This window comes from Geotrypetes seraphini, chromosome 1, assembly GCF_902459505.1.
Source record: "Geotrypetes seraphini chromosome 1, aGeoSer1.1, whole genome shotgun sequence".
Classification (NCBI taxonomy): domain Eukaryota; kingdom Metazoa; phylum Chordata; class Amphibia; order Gymnophiona; family Dermophiidae; genus Geotrypetes; species Geotrypetes seraphini.
In genome coordinates this window covers 460,199,658-460,227,078 of record NC_047084.1, presented here as the reverse complement: position 1 = coordinate 460,227,078, position 27,421 = coordinate 460,199,658, and the positions used below count along the sequence as shown (strand labels likewise).

Below are 27,421 nucleotides of genomic sequence, written 5' to 3'. Positions count from 1 at the left end.
CTACTCTAAACAGGAAGGCTAAGAAGCCTTACTAAATTCATAAGCAGGTAGAAAGAAGAGAGGCCTAGAGTGTCACGGTCACTATGGCAACCCTCAGGCAAAATGGCCATCTCATGCCCCTCAAGGAGGGCTGCAGCTCTGTGGCAAAGTGGAAGGGGAGGGAAGACAGCTACCTACTGGTACTAAGAACAGATAATTTAAAAATGGGTACCCCTTGCTAGTATGTTAACACATGCAGTAAAATTAATCTACCAATTCTGCAATTTAGTTCCAAAGGAGAACCATCAGGCTCAGGTCTATGGCACAGAGCGGCTCTTGTTACCATTAACTGATCAATTTAGGTCTGCTTTATTTAGGAGTGCCTCTTCATGTTTGCCTTTTATAACATGACAAGTATAGGCTCATGCATAGTATGCCTTAGAGCTGCCCAGTATCTGTCATTAATTGCCTGCTTAACAAAAAGCATAACTTCTTAATCAATCCCCCGTCTTCCTGTGTATTTTTAGCTTTGCCTTCTCCTTTCTATTCCAATGGATCTCAAGTTCCCTGCCCCCATACTATACACCCCCTGCCCTCAAAGACTAGGGTTCTCATGCTTTTTATTAATAGCTATTCTTCTCATTTCCCACCTGCATCCTTTCATAAGGAGACAGGAAAACATACCATAAAAATTTTAAAATCAGACTCCAAATCCCCATTTTTTATTTTTACTTTGCACAGAAGCCTCTCTGGAGCGTCCCGCCTTTGTGAGAAGAGGAAGACACTTCACAGAAAAGGCTTCTGGGGGCAGGTACCTGGTACATCTCCAACAGGAATCCCACAGCAACTTCTTCCACTCCTGTCGGGATCTCACAGAATCTGTGGGATTCCCACAATCCCCATGCAACTCTCTACTGGCCAGGTGATCAAGATCTCTCTCCTTTCACTCTAGAACAGGGATATCAAAGTCCCTCCTTGCGGGCTGCAATCCAGTCGGGTTTTCAGGATTTCCCCAATAAATATGCACTGAAAGCAGTGCATGCACATAGATCTCATGCATATTCATTGGGGAAACCCTGAAAACCCCATCTGGATTGTGGCCCTCGAGGAGGGACTTTGACACCCCTGCTCTAGAAGAAGGAAGCTTAAGCTGAGGGTGAAAAGCAATAGAGTAGAGGAACACTTACGACTGGAGGACACTGCAGTTATAAAAGACAAATTCAGTGCTGGCAAACTTCATGCCTGTCTCGCGGGACTTCAAGTATAATTTGACAGCCCGTATATCACCTATGATAAAAACCATCATATTATGACTGAGGAACTTCTAAATGGAATACGTGCACCTGCAATCACTTTACAAACTTGATCAACAGAAGTGTCTCTCACAAGCCCCAGGGATAGCGCTGAAGGGGAGATATGGGGTACACTAGCAGACCTGTGATGGGGGTCTCACTACTGCAACAGCAAGGGGTAACATTGGTAGCACTGGAATGGGGATCTCAGTACTGAAGTACTACAGGGCAGGATCGAGGTATACCAGCAGAGTTGTGTGTTTTGGGAGGAGGAATGTGTCAGTTTCGGAGTAATAAGGAGAACTAAAGAGTAAGATTGAGCTGCATTGGCAGAACTGTGTGCATGCATGAAGGGGGAAGTCTCCATATTAATGGGGGTAGCTACCACTGAGTGAGCCCAGCAAAAAGCCCAGGGCTGCCCAATGGTAGGGGCCACCCCCTATTGAGCCCAAGTGCCTTCTAACCCATTGGCTTCTTGCTATCCAGCAGCTCACTCTCTCACTCACTCTGTCTCTCTCTCTGCCCTTCTCCTCCCCACCAATGTGTCCAGAATCTCTCTCTCTAGCAGCCCCCCTCCCAATGATCCTTAAAATTTGCATTGGCAGTGAGAGATATAAATAAATAGCCTCTGGCTGGCCTTGTCAGGGCACTTCCTCTGCTGCATCCTGCCCACAGAAAGTTTAATCAGAGATGGTGGGACGTAGCAGGGAAAGATGCTAGGCCTGGAGAGGAACGTAGTTAGAAATACTAGACCTGAGAGGTGTAGAAAAGAGGAGGAGTGATGCTTGACCTGAGAGGAAGCAGAGAGAATCCTGGACCCAAAGGGGGTAAAAGAGAGGGACAGTGATACTGGAGGTAGGGTGGGAGTGAAGAGAGAAACTGGACTAGTGGGAGTCAGAAGGGGAAAGATACTACACCAGGGGTGGGCAAACCTTTTGACTCGTGGGCCACAATGGGTTCTTAAATTTTCCAGAGGGGCAGTGCAACCCCAGGATGGGGGGGGGGGTTGTTTATTGTACCGCAGAATGATGATGGTAAGAGAAAGGGCTAAGGCACAAAGAAAGAAAGAACTCCCCCCCCCACCAAGGGCAGACTGTTGTCTCTGGTTTCTGCTTTCATCTTCTTTTCACTCTCTTCCTTCCAGCGTCTGCCCTCTCTGTCTCTTCAATCCAACATCTGCCCCTTTCATCCACTATCTGCCCTCTCCCCCTTCCTTATGGTATCTGCCTTCTTTCTATTCCCCTCTTCCTTTTCCATCCAGCCTGCACCCACCTCTCTCCTTTTTACATGATTCATTCCAGCTTCACTGCTCTCTTCATTTTTATCTCTCCTACACCAGATCTAGCATTTGTCCCTCTCTCCTTATTTCTCTGCTGACTCCCTTCCCAGCATCAATCTCTCTACTTTCTCATTCCTGTCTCTATCCTTTCCCTCATCTGATCTCTCCATTCCACCCTGATCCCTCCCCCTCCTCTAATCTCCCTGCCAGCTATTTCCTTCTTTTTTTCCTCCTCCCCTTCTCCCTTCCCCCAATCCAAGTAACTCTCTACCCTTCAATTCTCCCCTCCCAGCAGCATCTCTCTTCTCCCTCCCTCCAGGTCCAGTAGCAGCTCTCTCTTTATCCAGGAGCTTCCCAGCCTCCCCTTCCCTCCGCTCGCCTCCCAGAGGCTCTCAGTACTTGCCTGCAGCAGCGATTCATTTAGGCAGCCTTGGGTCCTTTGATGGGTTGCACCGCCTCTGAAGAAAGAGGAAGTTGCATCATCAGAGGCGGGCTGCAATTCAGCAAAAACCACTGCGCTGGCAAGTACCAAGAGCTGCTGGGAGGGGAGCAGAGGGGGGAAGCCACTGTTTGAGGCTCTCCCTGATATCGCCAGCCGTGCATGAACCGGCAGGAAATTTCAGGGCGCCGATCTTGCTGGCCTTGCACAGACGGGCAGGAAATTTTCAGCGGGCCAGATTAAAACAGTCAATAGGCCAGATATGGCCCGCGGGCCTTAGTTTGCCCATGTCTGTACTAGACCAATGGAGGCAGGGAGAGAAAGATGCCAGACCACAGACGGAGCAGGGAGGGAGGGAGGGCAGGGTGAGAAAGGAAGAGATCCTGGTCCCAGGATGGGAAGGGTGAGGAAGAGAGAGAGCATAGAAGCCAAGACACAGAGAAGAGAGGCTGGGTACTGAGGGAGCATAGAGGCAGGTACATAGAAGGGAGATGCTTGACAGAATAGGATAGGGACACAGAGAAGAAATGCTGAATATGGGGGCAGGGCAGAAAGACAGCAACAATGTCTTGGGCCGATCCTTTTTAATATTTATATCAATGACCTGGAGGAAGGAACATCCAGTGAGATCATCAGTTTGCAGACGATACAAAACTATGCCGGGCGATCAGATCGCAGGAGGATAGAGAGAAACTCCAGAGCGACTTGTGTCGGTTAGAAACATGGGCGGAGAAATGGCAGATGAAGTTCAATGTGGAGAAATGCAAGGTAATGCATTTAGGCAATAAGAATAAGGAATACGAGTATACAATGTCAGGTGCAACTCTGGGAAAGAGTGAACAAGAAAAGGACCTGGGTGTACTGATAGATAGGACCCTGAAGCCGTTGGCACAATGCGCGGCAGCGGCAAAGAAGGCAAATAGAATGTTGGGCATGATAAAGAAAGGAATCTCGAGTAGATCGGAGAAAGTTATAATGCCGCTTTATAGGGCAATAGTCAGGCCACACTTGGAATACTGCGTCCAACATTGGTCTCCCTACCTAAAGAAGGATATAAAACTGCTGGAGAGGGTGCAGAGACGAGCAACAAAACTGGTGAAGGGTATGGAGAAACTGGAATACGAGGACAGACTTATAACACTAGGATTGTTCTCCCTTGAGAAAAGGAGACTGCGTGGGGATATGATCGAGACCTTCAAAATACTGAAAGGAATCGACAAAATAGAGCAGAGAAGATTATTTACATTGTCCAATTTGACACGGACTAGAGGACATGTAATGAAGCTAAGGGGGGACAGGTTCAGGACTAATGTCAGGAAGTTCTGCTTCACTCAGAGAGTGGTTGACACCTGGAATGCCCTCCCAGAGGAGATTATTGCGGAATCGACCGTCCTAGGCTTCAAGAGCAAACTAGATACATATCTCCTTAAGAGAGGCATATAAGGATATGGTGGACTATAAATTACGCTAGGTGTACACCTGGCAGGGCCTCCGCGTGTGCGGATCGCCGGACTTGATGGACCGAAGGTCTGATCCGAAGATGGCAGTTCTTATGTTCTTATGAGGGCAGATGCTTTACACAAAGGAAAGATAGGGACAGGAATAGAGATGGATGGTAGACGCAGAGAGAAGAAATGTCAAAAGGACAAGCGACTCCAGAAAGAGTTAAGAAATTTAAAAAAAAAAAAAACCAGAAAAGCAGAAGAGAGACACCGGGACCCATGCAATGCTTAGACAACAAAGGTAGAAAAAAGTATTTCTTTGTTAATTATAATGCATGAGCTTTTGGAATTGCGCATCTCTAATATATTGTATTTCAGTTTCTATTTCTATTACTATGACTGGTTTACTATATAAGTCTGGAATGTATTGGCGTTTAGCAGAGTTTGTTTACTGGAGCTCTAAAAGGATTTCTAACACCCCCTCCCCCCAACAAGTCTCCACTTCCTTGTGAGAGATGGTATTATAAGGGGCCCATTTTAATCTTTCAACCTGGGGGTCCATTCAGTCCTGACTATGCCACTGTCCCTACCAGAGTAGCAGGAGAGCTACAGGGCAGGAGCAAGATGCACTGACAGAGCTTTGAGTGTAAGCGGGAGAGGGAGTTAGCCTCCATACTCTGAAATGTCTCATATAAAATGTAATGCAAAAAAATATCTGCCTTTTCAATCCTCCCCACAACAAAATGAAAATGCTCTTTCTATTTCAGTGACAGATAATATGACATATCTCCTTGCTGATGCATGCTCCACGGCCTTCTAATAATACAAATGGCATTCTCTTTCTGAGCCGTAATTCTATTTTTGCTCTTAAAATTTATTTAATTTTAACAGCTCATGATGTGCAGTCTGCCGAAAGGAAAAGGGGGGGGGAGGAGTGAGAGCCATAGGAGAGATAAGGACAAAGAGGGCAAGCGACAGAAAAGAAGAGAAAGCCCTCAGGTCTGGGGGGAAAAAACAGGGCTATTTGGAGAGGGTGGAGAGCAAGTCAGGAGGGTCATTTGGTGTAGGCCTCAAGCTCAAAGGGGACCACAAATACAGTTACTTAATTTTAGTGTATACACACAGAATAAAGGCTACAAAAGAATCTGTAAACAAGAAAAACATTCAAATCATGTCTTACACATTTGGTACCTTATTTTATTCTCATGCATTTTTTTAAATTATTATTATGGCTAGGGCCCTCAAAGGCTGGAAATAGCCCAAATCTCTTTGGACCTCAGAAGGCCTTGAACGGAGAGAGAAATAAAGGAGAGAAAGAGAAGCAGAGGAGAGAGAGAGAGAAACAGAGGAGAGAGAGAAAGAGGAAGAGAAAAATAGAGAGAGAAAGAGAGAAAGAAAAATAGAGAAATAGAAAAATAGAGAGAGAAAGAGGAGAGAGAAAAACAGAGGAGAGAGAGAGAAAAAGGAAGAGAAAAAGAGAGAGAGAAAGAGAAAAAGAAAAAGAAAGAGAGAAAGAGAAAAAGAGAGAGAGAGACAGACACAGACTACATGGTCAACAACCTCCATTCCAGGACTGGGCTATAGCTACACCTTGTGCAACTTGTCCACAGGTGCCCCCCACACTTCCCCATTTCTGCCACCACCAATAAGAGGACACTCTGGGCTGGGAGCACGTGTTGTGTCCCTTCATATTTGCCCCCTGTGCATCTGCACTGCTGGCACAGCCCTTGGTGTGATGCTGTTCCACTTCTATCATCCCAGGTCATATTCGCACACATCCAGCATATCCAATTACGTTAGTCCAATGCTCACCATATCCAGCAGAGGTGAACGTAGAGGGGGTCTCCCGCAGGGAGGGCAGAAAACAGCGTATCTCCCCTCTCTCCAGCAGTGCCTCACTCTCACCGATGTCCTCAAAGGAGCAGGTGACCCCCACTGAAAGGTCAGGGATATTCTCCACGGAGAGAGTAAGCTGGGAAAATCAACAGGAGAAACATAGCAGGGTCAAGAGACTTTGTTACATTCTCAACCTCCCCTGTCATTTACTGTGTCTATATGTGTTACCTCAGTTCAGAATATTAAGTGACCTAATCCTGAACTCTCTAACATACCACTCTTTCAGAAAATCACTAAAATCCTACCTATTCGACAAATTTACCCGATCCTCCAAATCTGCGCGACACCTACTTCATCTTACACACCTCTTCCTCCTGCCCTATGCCACCTCATCACACTTCTGTCTTTCTACCCCTCCCCAATTCTAATTGATGTTACCTTGCTGTCCTTACAGCACCTCTTGTTGTACACCGTCTTGAACTGAAAAGGTACGACAGGATATAAATAAAGCTATTGTTATAGTTCAGCTTGTTGCCTGCAATACCCTTGATGGCCTCCAGGATATCCATGTTCAAAGTGCATCACCTCGGATGCATCTACTCCAAGGGCCAGATTCTATGAGCGGCACCTAAGCATGCCTACATTGCAAACGCTGCTTCGTGCAGTTGTCAATCAACCACTAGACACAGCTTATTAGTAGGCATCATTAGGCAAAGCAGAGGTAGGCACCGAAATTAGGCCAGGTTTTACCTGGCCTAATTTACTGGCATCTATCTTGCAGCCTAGCGATGTCTAAGTATACCACATCTATTCTCCACCCCTAACCATGCCTACTTTTCAAGTAGGCATCACTAGGTATCGTAAGAGCTCTGCGCAGAACTCTTAAAATGGTAATTTGATATATATAGATTTTTTTTTAATGGCTGAAAACTGGTGCGATTAATTACCACGCCAATTTTTTTTTTTTTAAAGTTATACGCAGATTCCAAAGTTAGGCATCGCTAAGCATCTATTATTAGGATGCCTAGTGGCATCTAATGTAGGCATCCTTTACAGAATCCAACCCAAAATGTGTATCTGTAATGTAAGTTGTGATATTACAATCACCAAAGACCAACCAGTTTGAACCGAAGAGAAAATATGGCTGCTGCAAGGAGAAGTAGGCCAGCTTTATACACACTTCAAGCCTACCACTGATGGGATATGACAAAAAAAAAAGGCTCTGCTTTGCTGGTCATATCAGAAAAAGTATAACCCAAATACTTGTGAACTGGGGATACAGAAATACATTAAAATCCAGGGGAAATTACTGTAATGCAGAATTTCATTTTGTCAATCAAAATGACTAAGAAATACAATTGCTATGCAAAGCTAAAATAGAAAAATTGGGAATGCTGACATACTAGGGCATACTAAGATATTCAAATTAGTTTGGGGTCCATTGACGTCTTTTGTAGAGTTGTTATAGTTGTCCTTCATCTTTATTTCCTGTTGTTTTACCACCTACACATCCAGGGGAGGATGGGGATATATCTTTTGTTTGGTATTATTCCCTGATGGAAAATGTTGGATGGGAGAGGGAGTTTTATTTTTGTATTGATACTGATTGATTATAAGTGCTTATTTGATTATTATTATTTGTATGTATATTGTATTGCATTTTTTGTTGGCTTTGAAAACTAAATAAAGATATAAAAAGAAAAATTGGGAATAAGACTTGTATTGCACTATCTGGACCCAGTCAGCTAAGAAGGCGGACGAATCAGAAATAGCTCAAGTGATTTCTTTTTCAGCTATTCCCACATATTGGCAGGTATAAAGTAAGATGCTCACTGAGCAGCAACTGGAAACACTCAGTATTTACTACATGCTCAGCTGAAGGTGAGTCAGTTCGGTGCTGCTCCCATTTTACCTTTGGGACATGTAAGATAGACAAAAGCAGCAGGACCCATCTGTTCCACAGCCGTGTTCCTCGCAGAGATGCCAAGGGTGAACCATCCCAAAGAATGAGATTTACCACGTCAAGAAGCAAGATTGAAGGCCAGAGTGAGAATTTTCAGATATACATCTAGGATATATATCTGGAATGATTTAAGTATAGCATTGCTTTGCAAATCAATTAAAGCAGCATTAAGGCCCCCTTTTTAAATTAAGCTGTGTTAGGGTTTTTTATCGCCATCTGCTGTGGTAAACATTCTGACATTCATAGAAATTCCTATGAGCGTCAAAGCTTTTACCGCAGCGGTCGGTAATTTAAAAAAAACAAACTAACGTGGCTTGATAAAAGGGGTCCTAAATGATATTGGCTTTTCTTTGAAGCCTTTGAAAGAATACAAACAAGGCAGCAATTTGGCTAAGTTCTTTTGAGCTGAAAATTGTGCTCCAGCCAGTAGTTAAAAGTACGTAAGTGTGGAAGTGTGCAGTGTAGTGGTTAGAGCCATAGCCTCAGCACCCTGAGGTTGTGCGTTCAAATCCCACACTGTTCCTTGTGACCCTGGGCAAGTCACTTAGGGGTCCTTTTACGAAGGTGCGCTAAGTGTTTTAGCGCACGCACCGGATTAGCGCGAGCGCTAGCTGAAAAGAAGGCAGTACCGGCTAGTGCATTCGGCAATTTAGCACGCGCTATTCCGCGTGTTAAGGCCCTAACGTAAAAGGAGCACTTAATCTCCTATTGCCCCAGGTACATTAGATAGGGTGTGAGCCTGCCAGGACAGATAGGGAAATATGTTTGTCTGAATGTGCACCATTTAGGTCAGTGGTCTCAAACTCAAATCCTTTGCAGGGCCACATTTTGGATTTGTAGGTACTTGGAAGGCCTCAGAAAAAATAGTTCGTCTTATTACAGAAATGACAATTTTGCATGAGGTAAAATTTTTATAGTTTATAAATCTTTTCTTTTGGCTAAGTCTTAATAATAATACTGTAATTTAAAGCTAAAGAGACATATAATCAAGAAACTGTTTTGTTTTACTTTTGTGATTATGATAAGCATACTGAGGGCCTCAAAATAGTACCTGGCGGGCCGCATGTGGCCCCTGGGCCGCGAGTTTGAGACCACTGACTTAGGTTATAAGTGGTATATAAATAAAAATTCAAAAATTTTTCAGGGCACATGTAGCTGAAGGACAGGGAAAAGGGACAGGGCAAGGGGAAGCAGTGTGCAGGAAGGTGTGCTCAGATTTTTTCCTACTGGTTGGACCACTTGGTTTATTTCTCTAAGGCTTCCCTCTCATGAAAGCAGTGATCAAGATGAGTGTGCTGGTACTGAAGCTCTGAGAAATAGGGTTCAAAGAGTATTAGAGTGAGAAAGCTTTCAAATGAGCGTGATATATTCCTAATGAGTGAAACTTGGCATCTCTGTCCTAGGCCTCAATGCACAACACTCCAATGCCACAGTAAAATTTACCATGGCGGGAGCAATTTTTCCCTCAACAGCTACTACTATTTATCATTTCTATAGTTCAAGTTCAATTTATTTAATATACCGCAAATATAAAACCAAGGTTAACATCTATAGCGCTGAAAGGCATACACAGCGCTGAAAATTTAACATGTAATTAGCGGACCCTGCTCAGAAGAGCTTACAATCTAATTTGCTGATGCTCAGCACAATTAGCATGTAAATCATTTGCACGCTATTCGTGCGGAGCAATGCCAGTAAAAGAGAGAGGAACTGTTCCTGGTACCTGCTTGGAAGAGCAATCATTAGGCACAGCTCCTCCCTATCCCAAATGTCAAACTTTTTTGCAGCTCTCTGCCCACCAATCAACGCCAGCAGATCTTCCCAAATCTACCATGGCTTCAGGGCTTCTCCTGCCCTTCAGGTGTATGGGGTTTCCCTACAGGCTCAGTCGCTGTCCCTGCCCCATTCCTGTAAGCTCTGCCTTAACTGCACAAGCCTTGAACACTTATGATTTTAAAGTGTTTGAGGCTTGTGCAGATAACATTCCATCTTTAAAAATAATTGGTACACGTCGTACCTCAATCTTTTCTGTGACAGCCCCTATGATTTGGAATACTCTTCCTTTACACTTAAAAATGGAAAGAAACTTACAAAAATTTAAAAGCAATTTAAAGTGCTTTCTTTTTAAAGATGCTTTTAACTGATCAACTGTGTTTTAGTAATTAATTTAATCTTGTTTCTTACATTTATTTTCCCAATTCCCTTTTGTGTTTACCTTAAATGTTTCTCACATTTTCTATACCGATTGTATTTCTCCCCCTCTTCCTATTCGTGTCCAGGGGCTTTTCGGTCCTTTTTACCCAGTACGTATTTGTTGTCAGTCATGTAGTTTTTATTATAATTCAATTAATAATAGATGTGTCATTACAGTAATGTAAGTTTTATTTGTTAAATTTTTGTCTAAATGTTAATTTTAAATTTTGTACAACGCTTTGTAGTTTCGAAAAAGCGTTCAATCAAAAACCTGAATAAACATAAACATAAACATGAGGACAGAGCTTGCAGGAATGAGACAGGGACAAGAAAAGAACTCGTGGGGACGTGTCATTCTCTACTATAAATGATATCTCAAAAAAGGCTTTAAATAGAGTCACTATTCCCTTTTTCCTGCTGGCCATTCCTCTTCCTGTGCACCCAAGCATTCTTCTGGCTTTTGCTGCCTTTTCTACCTGTTTGGTCACCCTAATATTGGCAGATATGGTCATTTCCAGAACCTGCTGCTCTTTTTAACACAAAGGAATTGTAGCCCTTATACAGTAACACTTCCTTGGTTTCTGTAGCTCAAATGCATTGGATCAAAAATAGGGCACAGAATGAAAGGCTAGTACAAAGCACTCAGTGGCCCACTATAAGCCTGACTATCAACCCCTATACAACCAAGTACCCAGGAAATTCTTGACCCTGGTGGTACCTCTATTAAACAGCCTGGTGGTCCAGCGGTATTCCTCCTTCATTAGACGGCTCTGGTATTCAGGTCAGGAGCGCGGATGTCAGGAGCAAGCTTTACGTGCTCCCACTTGGGCCCGCCTCCACTTTCTGAATGGCTGGCGTCAGTTCTCGCGGGACTCGCGAGAACTGACGCCAGCCATTCAGAAAGTGGCACAGGGCCAGGCAGGGAACACGAAAGCTCACGCTTGACCTCCGCACTGCCAACCTGAATACCAGAGACGTCTAGCGAGGGAAGAATACCGCTGGACCACCAGGCTGTTTAATAGAGGTATCGACGGCAACGGGCGGGCGGGTGTTTGTTTTAAACAGGTGTGGTGGCAGTGCTGAGAGGCAGGGGGTGTTTAGAAAAAGTGCGTCGGCGGCAGTGTTGAGAGGCAGGGTTTTAGAAAAAGTGCAGCAGCGGCGGTGCTGAGAGGCGGGGGGTTGGGGTTGAAAAGGTTCAGTAGCTGAGTACAAGAGCCATCTAGCGAGGGAGGGAGATATGCCCTGGTCTGGATTCTTGATTGTGAAGGTATGTGTGAGGGGTAAGGAGAGTTGATCTAGGAGCTGAACTACTGTACTCCTGGCCTGGGACCCCTAACTAGTGAGCTAAACCTGAAAAGGACAGTGTTACCTTCCTGATGATGGTCTCCTGAATGGAAAAAAAAAAAAATAGGCAATGAGAGATCCACCAAGGTGAGACTGCAAGTGTAGCCTCACCTGATATCATAGCTCAAATGTACAAGGGTTAGTTTCATGAAACCTAGCCAACCATTTTTCACTTTGTGAATTTCTACAGAATTAGTCTGAGCCTATATAATACCCTATGATTCTCATTTTACCTTTTTAAGTACGGCAGGATAAAGCAAGGGATCCAGTCTGGCAATGGCAAAGCCAACCGAAATATACCTTTTGTTACAGAGGCCCACCAGTCTAGACTGATGGATGCATAACATTGGCTGAACCCCTGGCACCACAGGAATAGGCAGCTAATCTCCATTAAGGAGTATCGTACTGTAGAAAAAATAGCTTATGAAAAAACTGGAAACTCGCTGGACTAAGTATATAGCTCTTGATGGAGACTACATAGATTAACTTGCTTTTTTAGCAAACTTTTCAAACCACCCTCGTACTTTGAAAGAAAAGCAGGCGAGAGAGAGATATAAGAGACAGTTTTATATATTTCTATGGCATGAACTGCGCAGGAGACGGACTTCTTTCAAAATGAAAGGAAATTCTGCAACAAGGGATCATAGGATAAGGGTGAAAGTGAACAGATTTAGGAAAAATCTAAAGAAATATTTCTTAGCAAAAATGGTGATGGAATGGTTCCAGTGATGTCATGCATTCTAATGGAAGCTTAGTGGACAGGCTCCAAGCAAACAAGTACACAGTTCCTAAATATTAGTGGGCTAATTACCGTAACTATCTAGCTGGAAGCGTGCTGCAGAGAAATAGCAGGAGCACTGAAGACAGGAAAGATAACCACAAGTATTAAAACTATAGATCTGAAAGAGTTCTTGTACGCAGCACAAACCGAAGCCCTGCAAGAGGCAGCCAACATGACAGGCAAATTGCAGCACTCTGCCCACGTGGCAGGGAGTGAAACAAGATGGAGCAGAGCTGTCAGAGGGCAAGACAATGCCAAATAGAACATAAATCATTAAAGGCAACACTGCCACCTTTAAAAGGAAAGACAGGGGGCTGCTCACAGAATTAAAAGCAAAAATTACAAAATAGGCAGAAAGGTTGAGGAGGGCAAAACTTAAATGGAAGGGCAGAATGGGACGATGTTCCTCCAGCAGCACGTATGGGAGCTCATGAAAAACAAGCAGAGATATGAGGGACAGGCTTGAAGATTTAGAAAATCAGAGCCGCTGTAATAATCTCCATATAAGGACACACCTGAAACCAGAAATTATTTTTGACTGGATACATCGCACAATGAATATTGAGTGCAACAGGCAGTGGGGATCTAGAGTTGAATATAATGATCAAGAGGGAACAGTGAGCATTAGGAACCCCAAGAAATACGCCACAAGATATTGTTGCATGATTCTGTGATGACAGAAAATCTTGGCAGCTTTAAGATCACTGGGGTCTATCAGATGGGAGGACATTCAAGTTGAGATCTACTCAGATTTACACCAGATTTACCTATAAGCTAAATAATCTTCAGCTTAGGGCCTCGCAATAGTTCAGAATTTTTTTAAAATTTTTTTTTTTAGGGGGGGGGGGCCCTGAAAATTGTATGTGCTTTTTTTCAGACTTATTTAAATGTTCAAAAGGTAGAATTAGTTTCATCTGTACTTTTAAAATGGCTTCATACTTACCCTCTCCTTTACAAAGCTGCGTTAGCATTTTTTGCACCGGTTTCCGCACTAACAGCACCGACGCTCATAGACTTCCTATGAGCGTCCAAGCTCTTAACGCACAGCCGGCACGCTTTCTAAAGGAGGGGACTAATGAATTTAGGTACTATTTTAAGCATAAATTTTCTGTTTTTCAAGATTATCAGTTTTGATTTTGCAAACAAGTTCATTACTACTTATCCCTCCCCTTTTACTAAGCTGTGTTAGAGGTTTCTACTGTGGCCCGGATTCTTATGAGCGTTGGAACATTTAGTGCTCCGAGCCACAGCAGAAACTTCTAACGTGGAGTAGAAGAGGGCTTATATTAATAAACATGACCCAAATGACTAATTTTGTCAGCATTATATATATATATATATATATATATATATATATCTCAATGTACACTAAAATTATTTTTAAAATTCCATTTCCGTATTGTTTCTAGGGTATATGATATGATGTAAGTTGTTAATAACAGACCTCCAAACCTTATATAGCTTAGGACCTCATGAAGTCTAAATCCAGCACTGAAGAATTTTTGGTGATCACCAAAAAACTAAGAAGCAAAAACATCAAGTGTTGCTGACTTTTTCCTCCTAGATTTTTTTAAAATGATGAATGGATTCAAGACTGGTGTAAGAATAGCGGAAGAGTCATAAAAACATAAGAATTGCCGCTGCTGGGTTAGACCAGTGGTCCATCGTGCCCAGCAGTCCACTCACACGGCGGCCCTTAGGTCAAAGACCAGTGCCCTAACTGAGACTAGCCTTAACTGCGTACATTCTGGTTCAGCAGGAACTTGTCTAACTTTGTCTTGAATCCCTGGAGGGTGTTTTCCCCTATAACAGCCTCCGGAAGAGTGATCCAGTTTTCTATCACTCTCTGGGTGAAGAAGAACTTCCTTAAGTTTGAATGGAATCTATACCCTTTAAACTTTAGAGAGTGCCCTTTTGTTCTCTCTACCTTGGAGAGGGTGAACAACCTGAACATCTACTAAGTCTATTCCCTTCATTATCTTGAATGTTTCGATCATGTCCCCTCTCGATCTCCTCTTTTCAAGGGAGAAGAAGCCCAATTTCTCTAATCTCTCACTGCATGGCAACTCCTCCAGCCCCTTAACCATTTTAGTCGCTCTTCTCTGGCCTCTTTCAAGAAGTACCGTGTCCTTCTTCATGTACGGCGACCAGTGCTGGACGCAGTATTCCAGGTGAGGGCGTATCATGGCCCGGTACAGTGAGTTTCAAGTTTAATAGTGTTTGATTTTACGCAATGTCATATAATTCAATGCGTATAACATGTATCCATTATATAAAAGAAAACAGGGTGGACAAAATAAAATAAAATAAGACAATACATACATATCATTTTTGTTCTATTACAAACTGATACAAACTGGTACAAATGGATGATGGGAGGGACTACAGTTTATAAAAAAGGGGAACATTTGAGGTTAGAACACAAAGGATGGGATCACTTGAAGAAGGTATAAAATGAATAAGATGAAGATATTTTAATAGTTTGTATAGATTTAGTTTTATTGAACAGACTATGTGATATTGACCTCTTTATAGAAAAGAGATTTTAGGGAATGATTAAATTAATTTTTTTTTTAAATTTGATGATCTATTTGTTTAATGCATTAGGGTCAAGATATTGTATTTAATTAATTATTCTATCTATATATTGAATGCATCTTTATAAAGGAAACCTTTTAAGGCGCGCTTAAATTTATCTAAGGCATGATAACCTTCTCCGGTCTGTTCGTGATCCCCTTCTTAATCATTCCTAGCATTCTGTTCGCCCTTTTCGCTACCGCCACACATTGCGCGGACCGCTTTATCAACTTGGGACTGATGCTATTTAACATTTATAAATGATCTGGAAATTGGAACGACAAGTGAGATGATTAAATTTGCAGATGACACTAAACCATTCAAAGTTGTTAAAATGCATGCAGACTGTGAAAAATTGCAGGCAGACCTTAAGAAATCGGAAGGCTGGGCATCCATGTCATTTTTAATGTGGACAAATGCAAAGTGTTGCACAGGAGCGCATCCGCAAGCAGTGGGGGGGCGGAGCTGGGGCAGGGATAGGGTGGGATTGGGAGCAAGACTGGGGCATAATGGGGTGGGAATTGGTAGAACTGGGCGGGCCCGGGGGCGGGCCTAGGAGGTCCAGATTTTCCAAACAGAAAATCTGGTAACCCTAGGTATAGGAGATATGGGTTAGTAAAAATTCAATAAATAGTTTAAGTAAAAGAAAGAAAGAAATGGGTGATGGATGGAACAGTGTCACAGTCATTTCCACTCTAGTGGAACACTAGGATCTTACTGCACTTTCACCTACAACAGTTCTCTTTTCTTTCAGGTTGTGCTTTCTGGTGCTCAGAAGCTGCCAATACTTGAAGCACAGATGTTCTAACAGAAGTGAGAGGACACTAGATATTAGGAGAGGAGGTGACAGGAGAAGAACAAAATGTAGATCCAAAGCCAAATGGCAGGCTGACAGCATGGAGGAACAGGCAGAAGTCAGGACAGACAGAACAGGATCATAATCAGAAAACAAGCAGAAGTCAGAGGCCAGAAGTCAGTGGAGAATAAGGCACTCAGAGCTCCCACAAGAGACCTGTCTGAGGACAAAGAGAGTTGGGGGTCAAAGGACCCGGTTTGGAAGTCAACTGAAGTAAAGAGGGCAATAAATGACAAAAAAGTATCCTTCCGGAGATGGAAAAAGGACCCAACGGAAGAAAATCACCAGGCGCACAGGAAATGCCAAAAGGAATGCCACCGAGAGGTTAAAAAAGCAAAAGGGGAATACGAAGAGGGGCTGGCCAGGGAGGCGAAAAACTTCAAGGCATTCTTCAGTTACGTAAAGGGGAAGGGACCAGCCGTTGGACGATGGGGATAGGAAGGGAGTGATTAATGAGGATAAAGAGGTAGCTGAGAGGTTGAACACGTTCTTCTCGTCGGTTTTCACGAGAGAAGACACATCTAATATACCGGACTCAGAGGAGCTCATGAGTGGGGAACAGGCCGAAAAATTGGAGCACATAGAGGTAAGTAAGGAAGATGTCCTTAAACAGATAGAGAGGTTAAAATGCGGCAAATCACCGGGCCCAGACGGGATTCACCCAAGGGTTCTGAAGGAACTAAGACAAGAAATAGCGGGCACAATCCAGCATGTTTGCAACCTATCCTTGAAAACTGGAGAGGTACCAGAGGACTGGAAATTGGCGAATGTCACACCTATCTTCAAGAAGGGATCGAGGAGTGACCCCGGGAACTACAGGCCGGTGAGCCTGACTTCAATTATAGGGAAGATGGTGGAAGCTATGATCAAGGACGGCATTTGCGAGCACATCGAGAGAAATGGCCTACTGAGAACAAGCCAGCATGGATTCTGTAAGGGAAGGTCGTGCCTAACGAACCTTCTGTACTTCTTTGAGGGAATAAGCAGTCGGGTGGACAATGGGGAACCCATAGACATCATTTATCTCGATTTTCAAAAGACTTTCGACAAGGTGCCACATGAAAGGCTGCTTAGGAAGCTGTGGAACCACGGGGTGGGAGGGGATGTGCACAGATGGATCAAGCACTGGTTGTCGGGTAGACTGCAGAGGGTCGGAGTAAAGGGCCAATATTCTGACTGGCGGGGAGTCACGAGCGGTGTGCCACAGGGATCGGTGCTGGGGCTGTTACTCTTCAACATATTTATCAATGACCTGGAAAATGAGGCAAAGTGCGAGGTTATAAAATTTGCAGACGATACCAAACTGTGCGGCAGAGTTAGGTCCAGGGAGGAGTGTGAGGACCTGCAAAGGGACCTGGACAAGCTGGAAGACTGGGCAAACAAATGGCAAATGCGCTTTAACGTGGAAAAATGCAAGGTCATGCATATAGGGAAAAAGAACCCGTTGTTCAACTACAAATTGGGGGGGGGGGCATTGTTGGGAGACAGCAGACTTGAAAGAGACTTGGGTGTGCTGGTGGATGCATCACTGAAGCCATCTGTACAGTGCGCAGCAGCCTCGAAAAAAGCCAACAGGATGCTGGGCATCATAAAGAGGGGCATAACAACCAGGACGCGGGAAGTCATCATGCCATTGTATTGAGCGATGGTGCGTCCGCATCTGGAATACTGCGTTCAATATTGGTCGCCGTACCTCAGGAAGGACATGGCGGTACTTGAGAGAGTCCAAAGGAGAGCAACGAAACTGGTAAGAGGGCTGGAACACTGCCCATACGCCGAGAGGTTGGATAGGCTGGGGCTCTTCTCTCTAGAAAAAAGGAGGCTCAGGGGAGATATGATAGAGACCTTCAAGATCATGAGGGGCATAGAGAGGGTGGATAGGGACAGATTCTTCAGACTGAAGGGGACAACAGGTACGAGGGGGCATTCGGAGAAACTGAAGGGAGATAGGTTCAAAACAAATGCAAGGAAGTTTTTTTTCACCCAAAGGGTCGTGGACACTTGGAATGCGCTACCGGAGGAAGTGATCAGGCAGAGTACGGTACAGGGATTCAAACAGGGATTGGACGGATTCCTGAGGGATAAAGGGATCGTGGGATACTGAGAGAGGTGCTGGGATGTAATACAAGTATAGAAAGCTAACCAGGTAATAAGTATAGAAACCCAACCAGGTCGTGAATGTGCAAGACCGGAGGGTTAGGACTTCGATGGGAAGATAGGACTTCAATGGGAAACCAAGGTGGCAAGGGGGCCCCTTCTGGTGATTCAGACAGGTCGTGACCTGTTTGGGCCGCCGTGAGAGCGGACTGCTGGGCAGGATGGACCTATGGTCTGACCCGGCGGAGGCACTGCTTATGTTCTTATGAGTTCCAGGGTAATGCAGGTATGAGAGCAAGAGGGTCCCTTCTACAGCATCCAATCAGTTCATAAGATGTTCAGTAGGACCAATCAGGTAGTACCACATCCTAAAGCTAGACTGCTAATAGCATAATAGAAGGAAAGAGGCCTGGGTCCTAGAGATAAGTGCCAGTGGAGACGAAAACAATATCTGAATTCAAGACACCGTGGGACAAGCACAGAGAAGATCTTTGAAGAACAGGAAGGGATTGTAGATCATTACAATTATCTATCATCATGTTCTTTGTTTCTTTCTAACCAGGAAGAGGGGGAGGAGCCACAGGACCTAGGACTACACACTGTTCCACTCAATTCCATTTCCGCCATGACTGTAAGGGAGTTAAGATGGGCAAAGAGGAGAGGAAACAGGAGAGGGAAGAGCAGCATGGGGAAGATGGAAATAGACGAGAGAACCTCATTTGAGGAGATGGGTTTCAGTTTGTCTTTGCCTGGCTCAGAGTTTGAATGTTTACAAACAGATATGCATAATGTGGACAATCTAAAAATCAGACCTATTTGTGCTACTTAAAAAAAAAAAAGTTCAGAATCCCCACTTGGCTCCTACATGCTCTGTGATGGCTTCTAGAAATTTCTGATCTTAGTCTACCAGATTGGAACCTCACACCATAACCTCTTGTTCTAGAGCTGCCTTTCCACTTGAAATATTTTTATATGTTGTTTATATCTTTGAGGTATGTGAATGCTTTTATCATATCCCCTTCCTCTCTAAGGATAAGGAAGCAAGAGACATTCCTAGAATACAGAGCATCCTCTCAGTAAAAGCACTTAATATTACCATGTGATTGATCACACTATTATCACACTACCTCCAGTACTGACCCCTAGAAATAGAAACCTGATGGAGAGGAATCATAGTAGGATGAAATAAAAGAATCTAAGGAAGGGGGAGATGAGAATGAATCAAGAAATGGGAAAATTAAAGAGAAGTCTGGCAAACAGAGAGAAACCAGAGGGACCCCTTTGGTTATCTGATGAGGTGATGATACACAAAATGGAAGGAAAAGGGGAAGTATAAATTAATTCAAGGGGAATACAAATGGACAGATATCTGAGGAAGATGAGAAGAAGGGAAAGAACAGGAGGGGAAACAGAGATGGGATAGATGGTGAAGAAGAAAGTGAAGATAACAAAGGAAGAGGGGAAAGTAAGAGGTTATGATGCATCACACTATTTTAGCCCCCCTCCCCCCCCTCTTTTTGAAATTCTGTTCCTTTGGGTCATGTATACAAACTCTGTCACATTCCTTTTTGCCTGGATAGCCAGATTTTAAAGCAGGACTTGTATGAATCCTATAGGATGCCATGGATACAGGCATAGCTGTGTTAGTATAACCAATTTATTGAGCTTCCAATGACAAGAGGCTATTTTGTCAAGATGCATCCGATAAAGTGAATTTTTGCTCTTGAAAGCTCATGCCTCAAATTGACTAAATATATAAGGTGCCACCACCATCTGTCATTTCTGTATAAAGCACAACGTCTGGCCATCCTAACTAGGATATACATAGAATCACAGATGTCATCCCTGTGTCCATCTGTGCTGGCCTCCTGTACATACTTAGCTCCCAAGTCTCATTTCATAGAGCTTACCATTTTACAGCTATGCCATTTTACAGGCCTCCTCCAGTTGACCTTATTTTGGTGGACTCCAAACCTGGAGCTCTCACCAACGACCTGTGCAGAGGCATTATCTCCTTTTCTTCCTATTGGTTATGCCTATCCCCGTGCCTCCCACCCATCTGCAGATTCTGACCATCAGCCCGTCATGCTACTTTACTATCTCAAGATCACTGCCTTTTGTAAGATTCTATATGCTGTATCTCTCTACCTTTTTGTAAGATTCTATATGCTGTATCCCGGACCTTTTGTAAGATTCTATATGCTTTTTGTAAGTTTCTATATACTGTATCCCGGACTTCAACATATTGTAACTCGCTGACTGTCCAGCTCTCTTCAGTGTGAACCACCTAGAAGTCTCACGACTATGGCGGTATAGAAGAATAAAGTTATTATTATTATTATTATCATCATTAACAGTGACCCAAGATCACTCTCCTGTTTGGTGTCCATCAGCACCTCACCGCCCTCACATAAGCTCCTTTGGATTTCTCCACTCTAAATTCATGACGACACTATTGTGCATTACGTCTTTGCTGCCAAACTCTTCAACACCACTCACACACTCCTCATTTTTTCCATTCTATTTGAATTGTCAACTCTGTTGCAGATCTTTGTATCTACAAAAACACCTGTGATATCACAAACAAAAGCATCCTAAGGCACTTCACTCATGACTTTCGGCCAGGCACAATACTTGATGTGAATTCCATTGATTGCCACCCTCTAATCTACTAGTTTCTAACCCATTTACCACTCCAGGACCTATCCAAAGGCTACGCAGTTTATGAATTTCCAAGTCTTAGAATTGAAACCTAATTACAACACATCCAGCACATCCTAAGAAGAGTCATAATGGGTCAGTCCAATGGTCCACCTAGTCTAGAATCCTGTTTCAAACAGTGGCCAGTCCAAGTCACAAGCACCTGGCAGAAACCCAAATAGTATCCAAGATCAGGGACACAATGGACAATGGATGCAATACTTGGGACTGACTGGGATGTGGGTTGACTAAGTCTACATAAAAACGTTACAGCAAGGTGTCTATTAAGGAAGCCATCACTAATATGTTTACAGCATTAGTTTGCTTTGAGTAATGTTAGGAAAGTGGGATGGTTTATTCATCCATTAGTCCCCCCTTTCGTCTATAGAAACCCAAATAGTAGCAGCATTCCATGCTACTGATCTCAGGTCAAGCAGTGACTTCCCCCATGTCTGTCTCAATAGCACACTATGGACTTTCCTTTCAAGAATCTGTCCAAACCTTTTTTAACTCAGCTACACTAGCCACTGTTACCACATTCTCCAGCAACGAGTTCCAGAGCTTAACCATTCCTTGAATGGAAAAAATATTTCCTTCTATTTGTTTTTAAATGTAATGCAATTTCATTGAGTATCCCATTGTCTTTGTACTTTTTGAAACAATAAAAATGTGATTTACTTTTACCCATTTTACACCACTTAGAATTTTGAAGACCTCAATCATATCCCTCCCCCCCCCCCTCTGCTGCCATCTCTTTTCCAAGCTGAAGAACCCTAACCTCTTAAGCTGTGATGGGCCCTCAATGATGGAACTCTCTGCCACAATATATTAGAAACGAAAAAGATGTCACAATGTTCAAAAAAATCTTTAAAATCTTATCTGTTTAAAGATGCTTTTAATATTTAAACTTCTTAAGTGAGGTTTCAAAATGTGCTATAGTTTAACCACCCCCCACCCTCTTGTTTTTTCCATTTTTCTACCAAAATGAGAATTGTAACTTTTGCATTTTCCCTCCCAACTCATGTTTGTATTTTATGAAAGAATATTGTCAATATGTTAGTTTCTTTGTATTATACTCTATTTTTAATTTTGTTCATCGCTTAGTAATTTTAATAAGGGATTCATCAAACATATTAATAAACTTGAAACTTTTCCTCATATGAGAGGAGTTCCACTCCCTTTATCATTTTGGTCGCTCTTTACTGAACCTTTTCTAATTCCACAATATCGTTTTTGAGATACAACTACCAGAACAGAACACAGTACTCAGTGGGGTAGTGCCATGGAGCAATGCAGAGGCATTATAGTATTCTCTGTCTTATTTTCCATCCCTTTCCTAATAATTCCTAGCATCCTGTTCATTTTTTGGTCACCTCCGCACATTGGGGCAGAAGATTTAAGCAAACAGACACTCATTTTCAAAGCACTTAGACACACTAAGTACCTCTCTCGAGATGCATTTAAACACATAAGCCTCATTGTATACAATGACACCTAGATCTTTTTCTTGGGTGATAACTCCTAAAGAGGACCCTAGTATCTGGTTAACTATGATTTGGATTATTCTTCCCAATGTGCATGACTTTGAATTTATCTACATTAAATTTCATCTTCCACTTCCAATTTCCTAAGGTCTTCCTGCAATTTTTTTTTTACAAATATGTATATTTTTTAACAACTTTGAATAGTTTTCTGTCATCTGCAAATTTAAAGCCCCTTTTATCAAGCTGTGCTAGAGGTTTTTAGTGCAAAGCCGTCGTGGTAAATGCTCTGATGCTCACAGAATTCCTTTGAGCGTTGGAGCACTTACCTTGCCGACCTTGCTATTTATTTATTTATTCGGTTTTCTATACTTTTCTCTCAGGGAAGCTCAGATCGGTTTCAATGAATTTATTCAGGTACTCAAACATTTTCCCTTAATGTACCTGGGACAATGGGGGGGGGGGGATTAATAACTTGCCCAGCGTCACAAGGAGCAGCGTGAGTTTGAACCCACAATCTCAGGGGTGCTGAGGCTGTAGCTTTAACCACTGCGCCACACTCTAGCGCAGCTCGATAAAAAGGGGAGGGGAGGGTTTAATGTGAAGCGAAGGTGATTTGTATACTGCTTATATATTGAAGTGGTTTATAGTGAATAGTGATCAGTGAAAAGTTTTTCTTATCTGTCCCTTGCAAGGTCACAGTCTAACTATGGCAATCACCTCACTTGTCATTCTGATTTTCAGATCATTTATAAATATGTTAAATCGCACTGGTCCCAAGCACAGATCCCTACAGCACTCCACTATTTACCCTCCTCCATTGAGAAAAATGGTCATTTAACCCTACCCTCTGTTTTTAATCTCTCGTTCCTAATCCACAACGGAACGTTGCCTCCTATCCCATGACTTTTTAATTTTCCCATTGGTCTCGCTCTTCAGTCACCCAGTCAAAGAGATTGATCTGTCTGATGCTCTCTTCCTCAGGTAAAAATCATGCAGTCTCTAATCCTGTAGCCCGCCAGATTGCAGACACTGTTCTGAACTTTCCTTTAGTAACAATGCCATTAATGTACCCAGCACTACTATTAATTTCCATAGCGCTACCAGACGTACACTGCGCTGTGCAGAACCAGAAAGAAGAAAACAGTCCCTGCTCGAAAGAGCTTACAATCCAAAGAGCAAAGACAGACAAACAGGATGTCATGGATACAGTTAAGGGGAACGGTTAATCAGCTGGCTGGGCTGGAGGGCAGAGGGGAGTACATGACAATCAATCCTTTGTGACATCACTGATGAGATTGGCTCTTAGACATTGGTGGAATGAGGCATTATGACATCACAATTTCAGCTCTGCTTCTCAAAGACTGAAACTCTTCAGACTACTACTATTATTATTTCTATAGCGCTACCAGACGTACACAACACTGTGCAGAACCAGAAAGAAGAAAACAGTCCCTGCTCAAAAGAGCTTACAATCTAAACAGCTAAGACAGACAAACAGGATGTCATGGATACAGTTAAGGGGAATGGTTAATCAGCTGGTTGGGTTGGAGGGCAGAAGAGTAGGGTTAAGGATTGAAGGCTATATCAAAAAGGTGAGTTTTCAGTCTGCTTTTATTTATTCATTCAATTTTCTATACCGTTCTCCCAGGGGAGCTCAGAACAGTTTACATGAATTTATTCAGGTACTCAAGCATTTTTCCCTGTCTGTCCCAGCGAGCTCACAAACTATCTAACGTACCTGGGCCAATAGGGGGATTAAGTGACTTGCCCAGGGTCACAAGGAGCAGCGTGGGTTTGAACCCACAACCTCAGGGTGCTGAGGCTGTAAGCTTTAAGCACTACGCCGGGAAGGGAAGGGGCTTGGTGGACAAACTCGGGTAATTTATTTAAGTTTATTGTATATTTGATTAATCGCTTACTCAAATTTCTAAGCGATGAACATATCATTAAAATTACATACAATTAAGGGGCAGCAAAACAAGCAAAAACTAAACATACGTAACATGTTAAAGACTAATATTACAAACACTAGTCTTTAAGCCCGTTACATTAACGTGTGCAAGAATATATGTATGTCTGTCTTTCTTTCTTTCTGTCTCACTCCCTGCCCTTGTGTCTTTCTTCTTTTCTTTCTGTCTCCCTCCCTCCTATTATTTGTCTTTCTTTCTATTTGTCTCTCTTTCTGCCCCATATGCAGCATTTATGTCAAGCCCGTTACATTAACGGGTGCTAGAATAGATGTGAATGTCTGTGTTTCTTTATCTCTCCTTGGCCGCTGTCTGTATCTTTCTGTCACCCCCTTCCCCCCCTCCCCCGAGCAAAGCTGTCTGCCCCCAGCACCCACCTCCCCCCCAAATGTCTCTCCATGGCCCTCTTCTGTTTTCCCCCCAGAGCAAAGCTATCTGTCCCCTTTCCCTATCTCTCCATGGCCCCTTCTGTCTCCCCCCAGCACACCCCTCCCCCCAAAGCAGCCCTCTTTCCCTCTCCCGCTGACGCTCTCTCTGGCCCCCTTTCTCTGTCTGTCTTTCTGTCCCTCTCCCTGCACCTGTCATTTTCCCCATTTCCCTGTGCAGCAGCATTTCCATCTCACTTCCCTATGCAGCAGCAATAGCATTTCCCTTCTATCCCCCCCTTTCCTGTGTAGAAGCAGTAGTAGAATTTTCCGCCACTCCCCCTTTCCCTTTTCTTACCTTCTCTTCCCTGCTCCGATTGGCCCCTCCCCCTTCTTTTACTGGCGTTGTCGATCCGGCCTGCTCCTGACCCTCCCACCGCCGACAAACCTCGGGACTCCAGCCGCGTAGGCAGCACTTTAAACACGCTGCTTAGCGGCCTTCAACTGGCGATTTCCTCTGCCGCGTCTGTCTCCGATGATGTCATCAGAGACCCGGCAGAGGAAATCGGCAGAGAAGGGTGCGAAGCAGCGTGTTTAAAGTGCTGCCTACGTTCGAGAGAGGAGCCAGGGGTGAGGAAGGCCGCCGCAGTTGTGTACCTGTTTTTTTTTATTTGAAAGCCGCCGCCGCAGACTCGGATAGAGTCCTTGCGCCCTCCTCCCTTCCCTTGTAAGTCGGCGATTCAAGCAGCCTGTGCAGCAGTCTTCACACGCTGCTTCGGGTCCTTCTACTGCGCTTATTTGCTCTGCCGAGAAAATCAGGGCAGTAGAAGGGCCTGAAGCAGCGTGTGAAGACTGCTGCACAGGCTTCTTGAATCGCCGGATAGGTATTCGGGTCAGCGGCAAGGGAAGGGGGGTGAGCGGCAAAGAACTCCTCTGGTCTGTTGCGGAGGGCGGCCCGGCTCGATTTATTGATTCTTTGGGGGGGGGAATTCGCTGTGTTGGGGGGAAGGGTAGGCAGACGCGGGGACCGTCCAGTTCGAGAGAGGAGCCGGGGGTGAGGAAGGCCGCCGCAGCTATGGAAATTTTTTTTTTATTTGAAAGCCGCCGCCGCCGGGGCTGCGCATGCGCAATCGTGTTTCCGCGACGGGATCAGGGAACACGATTTTTTTAGTGCACATGCGCGTCCTACCATTTTATTATATTAGATGTAAAAATGAGAGGAAAGGATGGGTAAATAAATACAAATTGCTGATAGAAAAGAAGACAATTATGGTAAAAAACAGTAGGGAGGGAATAAACAATGAACCTTAACAAGGTTATGGAAATAAAATGAAACTCTTAGTCAAGCTTTTTAAGTATCAAAAGCATCCTTGAAAAGAAAGCTTTTTAGTTTGCTCTTAAATTTATCTAAATTGTTTTCTCCTCTTAATAAATGGGAAGGGCGTTCCATGTTTGAGGAGCCGTAACAGAAAAAATAAAATGCCGCCGTGTATTAATAATTTTAAGTGAGGGAATAACTAATAAATGTTGATCATTAGATCTCAGTAATCTGGTTAGAAACATAGAAACATAGAAGATGACGGCAGAAAAGGGCTACAGCCCATCAAGTCTGCCCACTCTGCTTACCCACCCCCTGTCTATGCCCTAATGACCCAATTTCCTTATCTTGACCCTCGTAGGGATCCCACATGGGTATCCCATTTATTCTTAAAGTCTGGCACGCTGTCTATAGAAACATAGAAGGGGTATAGGGAATCAATGATTTGTAAATGAAAGCCGGAGTTTTATATAACAGAGACTTAAAGGTAAGTAGGCTTAGCTTATACTGTATACGATGCGCTACTGGGAGCCAGTGCGCTTTCTTAAGAAGGGGAGTGACGTGATCAAATTTCTTAGCTTTCATTATAAGTTTAATTGAAGCATTTTGAATGATCTGTAAACGTCTAATTTCATTCTGGGCTATTCCCTTGAGTAGGGCATTGCAATAATCAATTTTTGAAATAACCAAGGAGTGAATCAGAATGTTAAAGAGATTTTGGACATAGAAATTTAGATACTGAACGGATTTGACGAAGTCTGTAAAAGGTGGATTTAACAATATTACTAATGCGATTATGAATAAGTTTATCGTCGAAGATAACCCCTAAAATCTTGAAGTTACTTATCAACTGTAAAGTGGTACCCTTAATAGGCATAGGGGGCAGCTAAATAAAAGGAACAAAGTCTGGAATTGGCAGTGGAGGTTAGATTAAATGAACTATTCTGTAGTTACTTGCCCAAGTTCTCTTAACAACCCCCCTCCCACACACAGCATTAGCGTTTTTTATTGCTGGCTGGCGGTGGTAAAATTTCCAACCTTCATAGTAATTCTATGAGTGTCAGAGCTTTTACTGCCACGGCTGGCGATAAAAAATACTAATGCGATTTCATAAAAGGGAAGGGGGGGGGGGATTAGAAAGGGATTGGGACATGCATACCGCCTTTTTGTAGTTATACAACCACACTTAAAGTGATTTACATACAGGTACTTCAAACAGTTCCCCTATCTGTCCTGGGGGGTTCACAATCTATCTAATGTACCTGGAGTAGGGAAGGATTCAGTGACTTGCCCAGAGTCACAGGGAGCAGCGTAGGGTTTGAAACCACAACCTCAGGGTGCTAAGGCTTTGGCTCTAACTACTACGCCACAATAGAACATCTGGAACTACATTGGATTTGTTTATTTCAAGGAACTTTCTATACCGCCTTTGCAAAGCTATTAATATAAAACTTAAGGATAAGAACTCCATTTAGCAGATTGTGTAGACTGAAAGGACAGATTAAAACC

At 43.5% G+C, this 27,421-nt stretch overlaps 1 protein-coding gene across 3 annotated transcripts in view; it reads right to left on the bottom strand.

Moving 5' to 3' along the window:
- The window catches only part of PLXNA3 (plexin A3), a 479,210-nt gene that overhangs the window by 200,211 nt on the left and 251,578 nt on the right, over nucleotides 1-27,421 (bottom strand). For all 3 annotated transcript variants that reach the window (XM_033922827.1, XM_033922819.1, XM_033922836.1), the window contains exons 7-8: nucleotides 6,244-6,403; nucleotides 1,167-1,266 (exon numbers count right to left, since the gene is read on the bottom strand). In XM_033922827.1, coding sequence (XP_033778718.1) covers nucleotides 1,167-1,266; nucleotides 6,244-6,403 — 260 coding nt within the window. The remainder of the gene's footprint in view (nucleotides 1-1,166; nucleotides 1,267-6,243; nucleotides 6,404-27,421) is intronic.